General features: G+C 49.0%; 3 protein-coding genes across 3 annotated transcripts; 2 read left to right on the top strand and 1 right to left on the bottom strand.

Moving 5' to 3' along the window:
• Window positions 1-3410: 3410 nt before the first annotated feature.
• Window positions 3411-4313, top strand: CkaCkLH20_12232 (uncharacterized protein; the record flags this gene model as incomplete). Its single annotated transcript, XM_038894945.1, has 1 exon — window positions 3411-4313. The coding sequence occupies one exon, from the start codon at window positions 3411-3413 to the stop codon at window positions 4311-4313; it is 903 nt and encodes a 300-aa protein (XP_038739729.1).
• A 1268-nt stretch (window positions 4314-5581) lies between these two features.
• On the bottom strand, window positions 5582-6085 carry CkaCkLH20_12231 (uncharacterized protein; the record flags this gene model as incomplete). The annotated part of the gene is made up of 3 exons (XM_038894944.1): window positions 5582-5837; window positions 5889-5968; window positions 6017-6085. The coding sequence occupies 3 exons, from the start codon at window positions 6083-6085 to the stop codon at window positions 5582-5584; spliced, it is 405 nt and encodes a 134-aa protein (XP_038739728.1).
• A 2002-nt stretch (window positions 6086-8087) lies between these two features.
• Window positions 8088-14464, top strand: CkaCkLH20_12230 (uncharacterized protein; the record flags this gene model as incomplete). The annotated part of the gene is made up of 4 exons (XM_038894943.1): window positions 8088-8507; window positions 8817-9601; window positions 11175-11307; window positions 14129-14464. 4 exons carry the CDS (start codon window positions 8088-8090, stop codon window positions 14462-14464), a joined length of 1674 nt encoding a protein of 557 aa, XP_038739727.1.
• Between the last annotated feature and the right edge of the window lie 648 nt (window positions 14465-15112).

Here is a 15112-nt window from a genome sequence, read left to right as displayed (position 1 = left end):
GGGATATGTCCACGGGTGCTGTCACGGGAGGTGCTGTCAGTGGGGAGGTGGTTTTTCAGGCAGCACCTCCTCTTGGGAAGGCGTGGCAGCTGCCAAGGGCTGGCGAGCACAACGGCAAGCCTTGTAAGTTTTTTGGGTGAGTAAGCAACCTAGGGAACTGAAGTCAAAGGCCCCTTGAGGATTTCACGCTCTTCATTACAGTTGCCTGATGGAGAAGTCCTCGACACGGCGCAATGCCTCCTTTTCCCTGACATTGACAGACCACTTAGCCTGAAGAAATGTATTCTACAGTTTCAATCTTCTTTTGTCTCCTCGAACACACCATCGTGTCATTAGAGACCAACTCATTGGGCGGCGTCAATAGATACGCAGGACCAACTCGATCTCGTTGACACATCATGCCTCTAGATACAGCCGCTAGCCAACTACTATCTTCATAAAGTTGCTTCTTATAACTACTACTATTACTATTTACTAGAAGAATAAAGGGTATAATAACTTAATTAATTTAACTATTCTCTAAATCTAATATATCTATTAAGTTCTATTTATTTAGTTAACCTCTCCTATTTTATTACCCCCTCTATATTATTATTAGTAATAGTTCTTTTAATTTAGTTTAAGTATTATTAATAGTTCTACTTTATTAGTAAATATCTTTAATATATTAGTTATATATTAATATCCTCTTATAATAATATTATATCTTATTAATAGACTTTAGTATAGCTTAATATTAATTAACTTATTACTTACTAATCTAATAAGAGATTATAAACTCCCTATAATATATAGTTAAACTAAGCCTTTAGGTACTATATGATAATTTAAACTATATATTTAACTTACTATAGGTTTAGCCTAGCCTACTAACTAACTAGTAGCTATTTAGCTATATAACTTATAGACTCTATATATAAGCTTAAGCTCCTACTTTAGCTACTAGTTTATTACTTTACGCTTTAACTTCCCCTATTATAATAATAATAATAATAATAAATTTTTTATTAAGATATATTTAATACTTTAATACTCTTCCTCTAAGCTACTCCTCTTAGCTATCTACTAGATAATTAGCCTTAAGGCTATTAAGTTAATACCTTATTATATTATTATACTATTATACTACTATTAAATATTAAGCTTTTTAAGAAAATTTAAATATAACTTTTTACTTATTATTATTATTAATACTATTTAATAAAGCTATTATAGTTTTATTACTTATTATTAGCTATATTTATAATATATTATCTAAATAGGCCTAACTTATAGGTTCTTAACCTTAAGCTTTAGATCTCTAGCTATTTAGAGAAAGCCTATAAGGTATATATAAATAGATAAATTAGTATTAATTTATATAAATAGTTCTATTTTACCTTCTTTATTATCTAAATACTCTAGAAAAAGTAAAATAGGTTTAAAAAGTAATTTATAGTTAAAAATAAATTCTATAAGAGTTCTCTTTTTAAATAAGGTTATTAAGTCTTTATATTTAAGGCTTAGGTTTTAGATTTTATATTTAGTAATTAGGTTTATTATATTATTATACTTATTAAGAGATATATTAAATAATGTCTTAAAGGAAGAATTTAAATATAGTAATAAAGAAAAATTATAGAAAGATAAGAAATAAACTTTTAGCTTAAAATAGTAGCTAGCTTTATAGGCCTACTTAATAATATAATAGAGATATTATTCTAGCTAAAGGACCTTAAGGGTATTATAAAGAGGGATTTATAATAGAGATATTATTCTAGCTAAGGGACCTTAAGGGTATTAAGAGATTTATAACTAAAAAGTTTAATACCTTTATAGTAAATTTAAGCTATTATTATTACCTATTAGTAATAAGGCTTATTACTCCCCCCCTCTTTCCTATAGCTCTTATAAATAATATATATACTTAAATACTTTAGTTAGGCTAAATATATTAATACTAATTTAATTATAAATTATATTTATTTATTTTATTAGGAGATAATATATACTAAAGTATTATTATTATTATAAATATATTATAGAACTTTATATTAAGAAACTACTATAAAGCTTATTTAGAGCTAGATATTAGTTTATCTTTATAGTTAAACTATACTTTATATTATAATATTAAGCTCTTCTTAATAATATTTATCTCTATTAGAAATAATATTATTATTATAATCTCTAGAGAGGAATAATTATAATATAATATTTTAATCTATATAGAGTAATAATATACTTTTAAGCTCTATTATATTTATTTTAAACCTTAAGATAGTTAGTAAATTACTAAATAAGCTATTTATTTTAAGAATTTATAAAATAAAGTTTTTAAAAAAAGTACTATTTATAGCTTTTAAGTAGCTAAATAGGTTCTTTAGACTCTTTTTCTCTATATTATTACTATAGTATATTAATATTATTATTATTATTAATATTATATTAAAATTATTAATATTATAAAAAGAATAAATATTTAAGACTTTTATTATAATTTTAATTAGCTTTTATTTATTATTATTTATATAACTTATACTATAGAGTTTTTAATAACCTTAATAATTAAATACCTTACTAGCTAAAGCTATTATTATTAATATTACTATTTAATAATCTATTTAGTAGCTATAGAGATTCTACTTAATATTATATAATACTATATATTTATATAGGTTAAAGATACTATTAATACTTTATATTTTACTACTTTTTATATTAAGTAGATATAAGAGCTATATAAAGTATAAGCTATATAATAAACTAAATAGATTATGCCTCTAGATACAAATCGATACGGAACGACAATCACAACAGCAAATCCCAGTGGAAAGCCTCCTGCATCTGAACTGAGCTTTGTCAACCTCCACCATCCTTGGTTCCCGAAAGTGGTGGTGGCTAAGATGATAGAACCCGAAGGACTCTTCGCGGACAACAGCTCAGACATGCCGCGGCGGAGGCTGGCAGATCCCATGGGCTGGAGTAGACAGGCTCGGGTGCAGAGCAGTTCGAAAGAGACTTTATACGAAACGCGGTGCGTCCCGCCGAGACAAGCCGCCCAACAACTGGACGGAAGAAACGGGTTCTTCCAGTCTGTGTTATGCGCTGCGGGCTTGGCATTCTTGGGGACTCTGAAGTGGAAGGACAATCAAAGATGGCGGAAGAAGTAGGCAGCAGGACCAAATCGAAACTGTGACCACCGCGGAATGGTCTTTCGCCGTTCACCGTGTTTGGAACGTTACCAGAACCAGCTCGCTGAAGCAAGAGAAGCTGAAGACGCTATCAGAGAAGCCGAAGATGCCATCAGAACAGCTGCGAATGCCGCCAGAGAAGCTGCGAACGATGCTCTCCAGCGCCTTTTGGGGCAGGTTGAGGAAGAGCAGCGGAGACAATAAGACGAGGATGAAGAAAGGCGACAGCTCCGCGATATGGACGACTCGTTGGCCGCAATGGCGAGAGCGATGGAGCACGATATCCCTCTAGAGGAGAAAGATGAGGGCGGACGGCGCAATGACGATGGCCCTGAACGCTTCGGTGACAACGAGCAACGCAACGAGGACGGCCCTGGTGGTCAGATGGAGAATGACGAAGAGATGGAGGAAGCGCGTCGAGATAAAGAAGACATCGATCGACGGTATCGAGAGAGCAGACGACGACGCACTCGTTCCCTCATCGGCTCCGACATCTTCGGCACTCCACCTCCGGCACGCCACAACAATGACCGTCGAAGTCAAAGCCCCCGTCGTGAGCCGCCCGCGTGCGATGAAAGAGAAATCGAGTTCATCCTTTCCTCCGACTCCTCCTCAGAAGACCCTGACGACAAAGACATCCAAGCGTTTCCCGGTCGTCGCCACCGACGCCGGCAGTCCGTAGTCCGAAGAAGCCCGCCTGACTGGAATGACGATGCCGATGAGCTCGGTCTAGAGGGCGATGCTCTCCAGAATGTCATGGCCCCAGCCGCTCGCCGAGGTCGCGGTTCTGCCCGTCCCTTCCCGTCAGCCGATGCTGCTATCCGAGGGGCCGCACAGCGTGTCACCAGCGGCGCCCAGTCTTCCCTTAGTCGTGCCAGGGCATTCTTCACCGAGGCACAGCGCCAACAAGCTGCCGATTCCGCCGCCGCTACCACGCGAGAGACGCTAGAGGGCTTCCTTGCCCCCCCGTCACTCAGCGAGGAAGAGCTCGTGGTGGTGCTGGTCGTGGTGCTCACGGGCGTGGTCGTCCTCGCGGTTCGCGCGGGTCGGGAAGGCGTTCCTGAGTCTGCAAAGTGTTGTGTTATGTTTCGGTGTTTGTGTTGTCCGAGTCGTGTTACATGGACTATTGACTTTTTTTAATGTTGTTTAGACGTTGCTGGCTGCCTTGTTTGATTTATTTCGTTTGTTCAGTTGCTAGTACATGCTCAAACTGCCGCGACGGCGCTTTTTGTTGCTCGCATACATGGTTCTCTTTCCGATTCCCACTACAATGGTGATTGTCATGGCAATGATGGACAAAAGCCTAGGTCTCTGATATCGGTGATCAGGCTCGGAAGATGTAAGATGATGGGAGGGTCAATCATCAGTTCCTAGGGTGATTCTCACCAAATATGCATTTGCCAATTCAACGTCCCTCGAGATCTGCCCGGGCCCCGCATCAGAATTACGGCTAGATCAAGCATCTTCTTACTAAGCTCGAGCAAACTGGTGTGTTCGAGCTTGCACTTTGGCCCTTGAGTCCCCAGTCCTTCAATCACTTCAGTCCGAACTCTGCAATTTTTCTCAAGGTCCTCCAACTCAACGGACCTTATCCAATGCTGATCCTCTGCAGGTCGCTTCCAGTATCGCAACCTGATCTTTTCCGACCCCGTCTTATGAATCAAAGACCGGGTCACTAGAAACCTCTCAACGGGCCAAGACACAATTTTCAAACGTATCATCCCACAGCTCCGCCATCCCCCACAGATCGTCAGCCTCTGCGATGGTTTTCTTGATGATTTCGAGAGACTTCGCCGGGTCACTGCCGTCAACAAATGCAATAAGCCGCGCAATACAATACAGCCACCCTTCACTGCCGTTGATCGTGCCCCAATCACCCTACGCCTTTCTCGAGGAAAATGAAGTACCGCGACTGCTTGCTGCCTTGAAGGCTCCACATCGGCTAGCCTGGCACGCACGGTTTACATCTGGGTCCTATTGGTCGCTCTTCTTCATCGCAGCGCACCTGTCTTCAAGGTTGAGGACTACCACGTCCCTATTGTGCTAGATCACAATGTTCCGTCGCGATACTTGGGGAGAACTGCAATGAGAAACAGGTGGGGCTTCACCCGTAGAAGAATGGCTCGGACGGCCATGCGCTTTAGGTTCTCCCCAGATTCCTGACGCGTTTAGGGATATTCCATCAAAGGTACAAACACCAGCGGTCCACGCCATGGTTCTCAGCAAGCGACTTCTCACTTTAATGGGCGTTGGGGGCGGCGAAAGCGGCAGCTTATCAACGATCTTTGTATTGTATGTATTTTGCGTGTATCATATACTCGCGAAGTACTCGACAGTCCAGGAATGAAGGCTGTCAATACCAAAAGCATTCCGAAGCCACGACTCGATTTCCCCCCTCCGCTCCGTGATCAACGAAAGAACTGCATGCGGTTGGGACCGCCGTTGCGTGGAACCTCCTTGGCCTTGCTCTCCATGCGGGGATGGTTGATCTCGTGATTGGTGTCGTTGCTCTTGCTCGCTCCAGGGGTGGACTCGTAAGACTTGTTCGACTTTGGCGCGGAGGGCGCGGGTCTCGTGGGGTTCGGAAGACGGGGGCCCTGTCCGAAGGGTGCGGCTGCAGTCGAGGTCGATGCAGATGTCGTGACCCCTCTAGCCCTCATTGGACTGGATAGCGAAAAGTTAGAAAGATGATGATGTCGGGGGAGAAGATCTTACAAGGACAGCTTCGGGACGTTCGGGGCTGGAGACTCTAGGGCTCTCTTCAAGGCGGAGGTGTAGGGAGTATCCGTGGGCTTCTAGACCATTGCCTCTTTGAGCTCTCGCTTGGTGAGATGGTTGGTGACGTTGTCGGTGATCTTGGTGCTGGAATCGGCACCTGCCGAAGCAGTACCGTCGTCTGCGTCGCCGGGCATTCTGAGGAGTTGCGTTGTAGGCGATTAGATGATTGGCGTCGCGGACGGATGATATCGGGGGACTGTTGTGATGCTCGAGTCCGTCGTTTGGTATGAGGAGAGTGGACGTCAAAGGTTGCTCTAAAGAGAAAGATTATTGGTAGAAGAGAGGTTTTGCTGGTTGTTTGCGGACAGAGCTGGAGGAAATGGAAGGTGCCCTGCCCGGCTGCCCTGTTGTCGGGTGTGGCTGACAAAAGGCATCCCCATGTTACGTAAGCAGGTTCACCCTCAGAGGACCCAAGGGGATCTGGGACGGTATGTCTCCCCAGATGAATGCGGTGACAAGATACATTGTGATATGTACTTTTCTTCTTTAATTCCAGTGGTTATAGATGAGAAATACCAGTATTTGGAATATTCGGGTGCTTTGGCTTTGCGTTGGAATTTCACTTGTCGGCGTTTACGGCCTTTCCGGCGGAGGTGGTGTCAAAATATCGAAATCACCTCTCTCCTCCATTGTGGCTTCAGTGTGAAATCCCAGCATCCTCCATTCGCCCGAGGACTCGGAGGTCGTACCCTCAGTTCGACAGCCTTAACTACTACCGACGCTTGTGGGTGTAAACGTAGTCGCTCGTCCTGGACCCTGTTTTTATGAACTGCCCGTCAGGCAACGCACCGATGACACAGCCAAACCGTTCCTCTCTTCAACACCTTCATCTAACAAGAAAACGCGCGCGATTCGGCTGAACATCCCAAAACATGGCTCTAGAGACAAGTACGTGGAATATGGCGGACATCATCGTATTCTCGTACCCTTTGGATTACACAATGCGGATGGATAACAAGGTCGCATTGCCAACCGCAAGTTCGACGGTAACTTCGACTTCGAGACCTCAACCAAGACGTCAACATGGGTCACAACGTCCACAGTTACTGCCAACCATCATCACAACCAGGAACACGGAGACTATCAGACCTGTGGTTATGTGGCTAGGGGATTGGTCATAACAGCGGCGGTGTGAAGGTTTGCAGAATGCTCTTGATTTAGGGAGAAAACGGTGTCCAAGACCGAGACACAGCTCCAGGAACGGTGGGTTTGCTCTCCGAATGGTATTTCCAGTCATCCGGGCTTCATCGTCCTCGAAAACAGTAATATTGTGCGCGACAAGATACCGTCTCGAGCTGCCCCAAATACAAACACTTATCACACTCCTCTCAAACATTCGGCGGATTAACAGCGATACTTGGCTCTCCGGTCGAATTATATGAGGGCCCTTCTGCGGTGGCAGCAGGTTCAGCGGCTTCCGAGGCCACGATGAAGGCAGGCGATGTCGGGGACGTGGTGGGGTCTCCAGTCTTGATGCTTCTGGGGCATCTAGTTTCCATTGGCACGAATCGGCGATCTGAATTTGCCTCGAGGTCCACGTCTTGCGAAGAATTGTACCGATGGAACCTCAAAATAAATTGTCTGCGTCAAATGCTGGAACTGCGAGGTAGGCATGCAGCTTACCTAACATGACGTCATTATCATGCTGGCGGCCCCAATGGTTGGCGACCATCGGCCACGCATCGCCCCCCGATAGGGGCGGTACTTCTGAACACGCTGCGCCTCAGTAGCCAAAAGCACGGAGTCCCGTCGGGTCCCTTAGGCAGACACCTTCCGGTCCCGTGTCCCCCAAACTGCCAGAAGGTCAGCCACAGCCAGGGGCAATGGGAAGCTGAATGGAATGGACTGGACCTCGGGGCGGGAGTGGAAGGACGGGAACCTGACCCCGGGCGCCTGGAAAGCTTACCCCACCCAAGCCCGGTCAACACCGCACCTCAGTACCTACCTACCTACCTATCTACAGTGCACTGTGTAAGGTGAGCAATGGAATGGCCAGCTCCAACCTCACCTGAATCATCGCCAGCAGCACGGCAATCGACTGCGCAAAGCCCTTCCCCCAGTTTTGGACACTCTTCAACGAAAGAATTCAACACTACGACAAACCTCCCATCGACTTAACTTCGCCTTTGGTTCAACATGGAGCGACTTCCTTTCTCTCTTCTGGTTGATATTGCGATTCAGCTTGCCAGCATAACCGATAACGAAAATAACGACTTTGACGTCGCCGTCTCAGGCATCCGCACCCTGAACACTCCCTCATCTCCATTGCGATGCCTCTCAAAAGGCCGCCTCTCCAGCCTGAACGCCTTCTCGCGTTCCAATCGCGCGTGCTATCTGGCCTGCAACCCTGTTCTCCATGAGACAGCCGTAGCCTTGGATCTCGTCCGCTTCCTCGTCAGAAAGCCCTATGATGATGACGAACCCGTCGTCGACCGCGCCGACCATTCCGACGCCGCTGCTGCAAACCCTCAAGCGGGCAAGCACGTCAATCTCTCTCAACGAGGCACCTTCCCGCCTTTTGAGGCCACCGAGCTCTCTATAGGGCAGCCCAACTCGGTATCTTCATCTTAGACTCGTTCGCCTATGAGCGTATTGACGACTGCTACGCCCGTATGGCTTAAATGGGGTGCCGTTGTTGTTTCCGCAGCTGCTTTGGGTAATATTCCCCTCCTGGAACGGCTAATGTTGCATTTTCTAGGCCCTCGCGTCCGAAGCAGAGTGCTCCCCGCAAACACCAACGAGCTGCTCGTTTCGCCAGATTGCTCCAATGGGCACTTATTTTATCTCCGACACAGCTACTATCTCCCGCTACCTTGTGCATCGCACTTCCACTGGAGTCGCTCGCCTTGTGACGCCGACATCAAGGAAGAACTCCACGCGCCCTATCGGCACGAGATCAAGTACCAGTCCGATATTTCTCTGGCTGCTGCCACCGCATCCCCCTTACATGCCGCCGCTTGCGAAGGTCAGGATGCTACGGTCGCGTGGCTTCTTGACCGAGGCGCCAACATCGAGGACATCGCTTTGCACTGCTGCCAGTGCCCTTCTCCGCACATGCGCTTTCTACTCAAGCATTCCCTACCACGCGATCCGGCTTATGAGGGTGCGCTTCCAACCGAATCTACCGAATCCTACCTCCGCTTCTACGAGGCGCCCGCCGCGACTCCCTTGAGCCTCGCTCTGGCTTACGGCCGCCAGTCGACCGCTCAACTCCTCATACTCAGTGGTGCCGTCTGGGACCGTCCGGCTCCCATGTCGTACGGGATCAGCCCGCTCCACATCATGGCCGCCGCCGGCATGATCGATTTGTTGCACTGGATCGCTACGAGGGAGTCCGAGTCACACCCGGAATGTGCGACTCCGACATCAGCCGAGAGGCACCACGACTGGCCAGACGACCAGGGTCTCTGCGCTCTTCACTACTCCGCGGTTGCTGGATCTCGAGGTCTAGACATTGGCGATCATGCTTCGACAACAATCTTCACAGAGACCCAAGCTCAAGACCTCGTCGACACCCTCCTCCGCCTCGGGTCAGTCGCGTCTCACCCCTTCGAGTACATTGGCGAACTTGTTGTGGCCGAGATACGACGTGTGTACAAGAGCTTCGACCTGGGAGAACCCTTGGATTCCGTTGCTACGCGCGCTGTAATGTACGCAGATGGCAGTGGCAGCTGCATTAGGAAAGGTCATGGAACTGGCAACTGCTCAACTGGCTCGACGACCTTGACCCAGGACTTACGGAAGAGTGTCCGATAGCTTTTGCGAAGCGGGTGGGCGGCGACGCTGTTGCCGAAGCCCTCTCGAGACGTCTTGTCGCGTCAGGAACGGCGTTGAATGATGGGAACACCTCACATGAATTGGGGGGCACTTTTTCGAGTGGTTGAGCTTTGTGAAGTAACATTATTTCTCTTGGTTCATTGTTCTATTGCAGCTTTTGCTCGCTGTTGCATGTAGTTCAAGATCCAGAAGAATAGGAGAACAGGAGAACAATAGAGTAATCGCTCAGCTTTTTCAAATGAAAAGAGGCTCAAGCAGCACATGGAGACACCTTCTCTGTCTTTTTCTTCCTCTTCCTTCCAGTGCCTGCGACGGCGGAGAGCCGGAGTGACGGCCATCTCTTCGGCCATCTCCTTGGCTATCTCCTCGACCATTTCCCGGCCGGTCGCCCGCCGCATGTGCCGACGTGTTCGGGGCAAAATTTTCAATTATGGCCGACTTCGCCGGCGCGAGGCATCTTCTTCAGCAGCTTGGCGGTTCGATGGAAATTGGGGCTGGGAGAGCCGCTGGGACATAGGCAGCCCGCCGTACTGAGTGAGTGCGACCGCGATGGCGAAGCCGGCAGTGTGAAGACCGAGAAGGCCAAGCGATGGAGATGAAGACTGAGGCGGCGGGGTGCAAGAGGGCTGCAGACCCTCGTCGTTGTTGCCGCTCCCGGACCCGCCGTCGTAGTCGTGGGACCTTCTCTTTCAGCGTCATGATCTCCCACTCTCCGGCGAGAGACCTTTTCCTCCTGTTGACTTTGCTACTGCCATAACAGAACCTGTACCTCCATGGCCTTATCTATAGCTGTAGCTGCTGCCGCCGGATACGCTCCGTATCAAGAGCGCGCGAAGTCTCCATCTTTCTCCTGTTGAAACCGAGCGGCCGTCGTCGACAAGTCTTTCCTTTCTTGAAGATCTTCAACCGGGACAGCGTGCTGCGTTCATGAGGCGCGCTTTAATTTGCTGCTTCATGAACTCCCGGACTGCCTCAGCGGCCACTTGATTGATTGAAATATCTTGGGCTGTCGCGTGGGGAGATTTGAGGTCGACGACGATTCGGGTCAGACAATGTTGGCTCGGTGATCCTCAGTATGCTGATGATCAGCCATCGTCGGGCATCCACGGGGCGCAATCTTCGGGCCAAGGCGAGGAACCATTGGCGTTCTCGGCCCGGGAGCCTCGAAACTCCGAGAGGCTGCTTTCGGCAGTCGCCCCTGCGGATCTGACCGTGCCGGCCTGGACTTCACGTGTCTTGGAAGAGATTGGCGGTTGCGCGAGAGACGAGTCAGTGGTGCGGTAAACTTCAGGCCACGCCAACCGCAGGAACCCATTATGAGAGCAGTATACTGGCAAGGTAGATCGCCTTCCTCCCGTAGGCCTCACTCAACTTCCGTAATGGCATCGTGACAATTGCTCTCGTGCATCAGCCCGCCGACCAGCCGACGAAACGTGGAGACGCTAGCTCCGCCAATACGCTGCTGCATGATCAGCTCAAGATCCGCTCACCCCTGGAGTATGGCGACGTCACCACGGTGGAGTGCAAGGAAAGTAACATTATGGACTTGTTTGTTCTTGTGGGCGCATTCGTCGAGCTCGTCCGTTCCGTGGCTGCGTGCCGAGCTTGAGCCCGACCTTGAGCCCGACCTTGAGACCCTAAAAATGCCAGAACGGACCGTTCCTCGCTTGGCGACGAGACGGCCCCTGGCGGCGCTGGGCCTGGGGCACGCATGATGGAACGCGTCGGTAGCACGAGCAGTCGTTCATCACATCCAGCATATGCGGCAGGCCCTGCACAGTGGATGCTCCGAAGAAACGTTTGATCATCGGTCGTCGACGTATGACAATGGGTGGAGATTGCCTCTTCGTAAAACCGGCCGCGACTCGGCGCCATGTGTCAATGGGTATCTTGCAGACGATTTGGTTTGCTGTTGAAGATCGTATCGCTGGCAGTCGTTCCTGGCTGCTTCAAATTAGCAGATGGCGTGGCGGAAGGATAAAGGAATCTCAACTGAACTGCTGCAAAGGAAGCTTTTGCACATGGCAAAGGGTTTTTGAGAGACGTGGACGAGCCAGGGATGACCACGTAAGTATAGTCATAGAAGACGGGCGTAGGCAGAATATCGCGAAGACAGAAGTGTGAACTGTCCATGACCCACGACTTCGAGATGCGCCGGCTCACGAAAGCATGGTGGATCGGAAGTGAAGCGGTCGAGAGATGAGAAACGGCTGAGGGGTCAAGAACCAAAAGGCCGCCTGATTTGCACTTCCAAGCCCATGCCGACAGAATCCAATGTCCCGTCCACGTCTCATCAGCGGTGGCACTGGACTACCTAGGTATTTACCCGGGGAGGCACGGAGGCTGCTCTGTGCTGTTCAGTGGACCTCCCCGGGGTGGAGCGCGCCCGGTTGGCGGAATTGAGGGCTCCACTTTCATCGCTTTTTTGCGTGGAAAAAGGACAATTAAGTGGATCACAGCCCGATTTGATTGGCCGTACCTTGGGGTGTGCAAGGTGGGGCCGGCGGAGTCAACTCCGGGTGAGATACGGGGAAGTGCACCAACGCTCTTCCCGGAACCAACGCGGCAGACTTCCAATTTTCCAGCTTCAGGGTCTCCATCGCAGCAGTCCCCAAGTCTTTTCAAACACGGGCATTTGCCCTTTCTTAGGACGCCGTGCATTAATCTGTCGTTTTTCGCATATCACGCAGGCTTGAGATGTTGCACCGCCCGAGCGCCTCAACTTTTTCACCCTGTCCTCGACAATGGCTTTCCACAGTTGATGGCTTCGCTTCAGTCACACCGAGCGGAATACGCTTATGCGATGATATCGCACGCCTACATACACCACCGACCTGTAGTGCAGCAGACGCATCATCCACGGGCGGGAAGTTTCGTGCAGCCGAAAATTGACAATCTTCACGTTTTGCTGCTCGTCTGCCCTCTCCATCATGAGACGCCTCTCCGTCATGTCGTCTGCACTTACGGCGGAACTTTAACGGCAACGACGGCAACACCAACGCAAAAGTATCTTGATACATGAACATTGCCGACACACCTCAAATTCGCGGCCGCGTGTTCACCAGACGACGAGATCCACGACTTGAGAAGAAGGGCAAGGCGACCCCATACTCCGGCCTCATCGCCCTGAGGCCGTCATCCTTCGCGTCATCGGTTTCATCTTGAAACTACGGCGAACAACCCTCTAGGCCCTCTCTGCCAGTATCTGAGGCGAGCTCTTGGTTTTCTGTCGTCGCAATTCTTTCCGATGTTCTCAACAGTACCACGCCCCGCGCGGCCATCAATCATGTGCTTCAGCTTTGTGCTACGAGGTATGCCCCTTCGTGACGAGGTATGCCCCTTCGTGAGAGAGACCTAACGTCTGCGATTCCCCTTTACTCCTTCTCCGCATCTTCCGAAGAGCTCCAGCGACTAATGTGAAGTTCTTCTTAGATTCGACGCATTTCATCTGCTCCCACGACGGCCTCCGAGACAGACAAGCCAAGTGATCCCGGGCGAACACCGCGTGACAGACAACCAGCCCGCCCGAATATGGTGGTTGCAAATCCTGAGAAGGGAATGGAGTACCATGTCAACATGTCCAAACCTGCCGAAGATCCGAGTGCTGAGACCAGAGCAAGACTTTGCCATCGCCAGTATGAGTGCTGCTGCAATAGCAGCAAAACCCCTTGGCCGGAACCCAACAAAACCGCGAGTTCCCTGCGCGCGTTAACAGCCTTCAACATCCATTACATAAGAGTCCTTTGGATGTGTTCCGAAGCGCGTTCAATCACTGACAAACTCTACAAACATCGGACAGCATCAGACAGCATCGGACACGGCGATCCGTGCGAGGAGGCGAGGCTGACGCGCAGTCAATGGAAGTAATGCAGGCAAGCCAGGCTCTCTGTCTTCACGGGAAGATGCACCCCGCCGCCCTTGTCCCGATGATCTATCGGGGCCGTTGGAACGGCCGCTCTTTCTCGGAATGGCTGATATGCATAGACACGTCGAGAAGGAGCAAAGCTTAGTTAAGGTACTTTCTGCTAGGGGGGGTCTTGCATTCCCTTCAAGTAACCGGGAAGAGACGGGACGGGGCTGCCTGCCCAGCCATCTTCTTTCCGTTTCCCGTCGACCTCTCGCCCACACAACAACTGACCATGAACATCTACCTTACCTCGATTTCTGCGTCGAACCATCACAAAATATCAAGTCGACGGTCTATTTTCCACAAAAGCCATGCCTGCGTACTACAAGAACACGCGGAGGGTCCATCGAACCCGCAGCAAGCGCCGAGAACCTCCTGCCAGACACGTCGTCAGGCACAGCAAGAAGGCAAGTCATTCGCTCATCCGCGATAGCCCGGCATGCCCTTCATTGCTCGCATTTGCTTCTCCAACAAAGGTACTGACTCCTTGCAGGTTGGCAGGATTCGTTTTCCCTGGGCCACCAATTACCCTTCTAGCAAGCGTCGACTTGCGACGCAGAAGCCCATTCACCCTCTCCGCGAGGTCGGTCAACTCCACCAAGAGCTCCGCCAGTTTCACCATGAACATCTTCGACTGAAGAGCGAGCTTCGCTTCCTCATGAAGCCTATTCTGGACGAGTGCGTCAACGAGTCAATATCCAACAAATCCGAACTCGACCGCCTGGAACCCGGTCTACGACGGAGGATAGTCAATGACATCAAGAGCCGCCTCGAAGAGGAGATGATGACGACGCTTCTCATTGAAGATCTCACCTTGCTGATGGCTTAAGAAAGGGATACAGTTCATCAGGCTCGTTCATAGCCACGTAGATTTGAGCTGAATCGTTTCTCGTGGTAATCGGCTTTCATATTCGAGAAGCAGATTCGGACGCGAGAAGGCAGGCATACACTGAGCGCGCGGCCAAGGATGGCTCGGAGAAGACCGGCCGAACTGAGGTTACACTACTTGATGTAGACATTATTCAATTGTTCGAAACCCAAGTCGTATCTTGTGCCGCAGTGCCGTCTCAATGGGACTCCCTCCTTCTATTCAAGCCCGGTGTTCAATGAGTCTGTTCGAAGGGAGTAAGTGGAGGGCAGACTCAAAACTCAACGAATGTGGCAGAATGGAACAGTTGGTGCGACTGGGTGAATGCAGACAAAGCGTGGATGAATACATACAATGATGCATCTGGTCAGGAGATGAATTGTCCTGAGGTTGTACGAATGGCATTCTTTGTCGTCTCGTCGCACCTGTGACCTGTCGAGAACATCCAGATCACTCGACATCTTTCACAAAACGCTTTTTAAACGCAATGGTTTTCAAGGGCTTCTTGTATTCTTCGCCCTTGTGAATATTTCGACGGACTTGAATTGCTTTAGCCCACGAGTCTTGTTCCAAAATGCCTGATCCAACACTAGCCCGTGTATTCATTGT

Source organism: Colletotrichum karsti (genome assembly GCF_011947395.1).
Source record: "Colletotrichum karsti strain CkLH20 chromosome Unknown Scaffold56, whole genome shotgun sequence".
NCBI classification, from domain to species: domain Eukaryota; kingdom Fungi; phylum Ascomycota; class Sordariomycetes; order Glomerellales; family Glomerellaceae; genus Colletotrichum; species Colletotrichum karsti.
The sequence above is the reverse complement of the archived record's forward strand: the minus strand, read 5'-3'. Positions and strand labels throughout refer to the sequence as shown.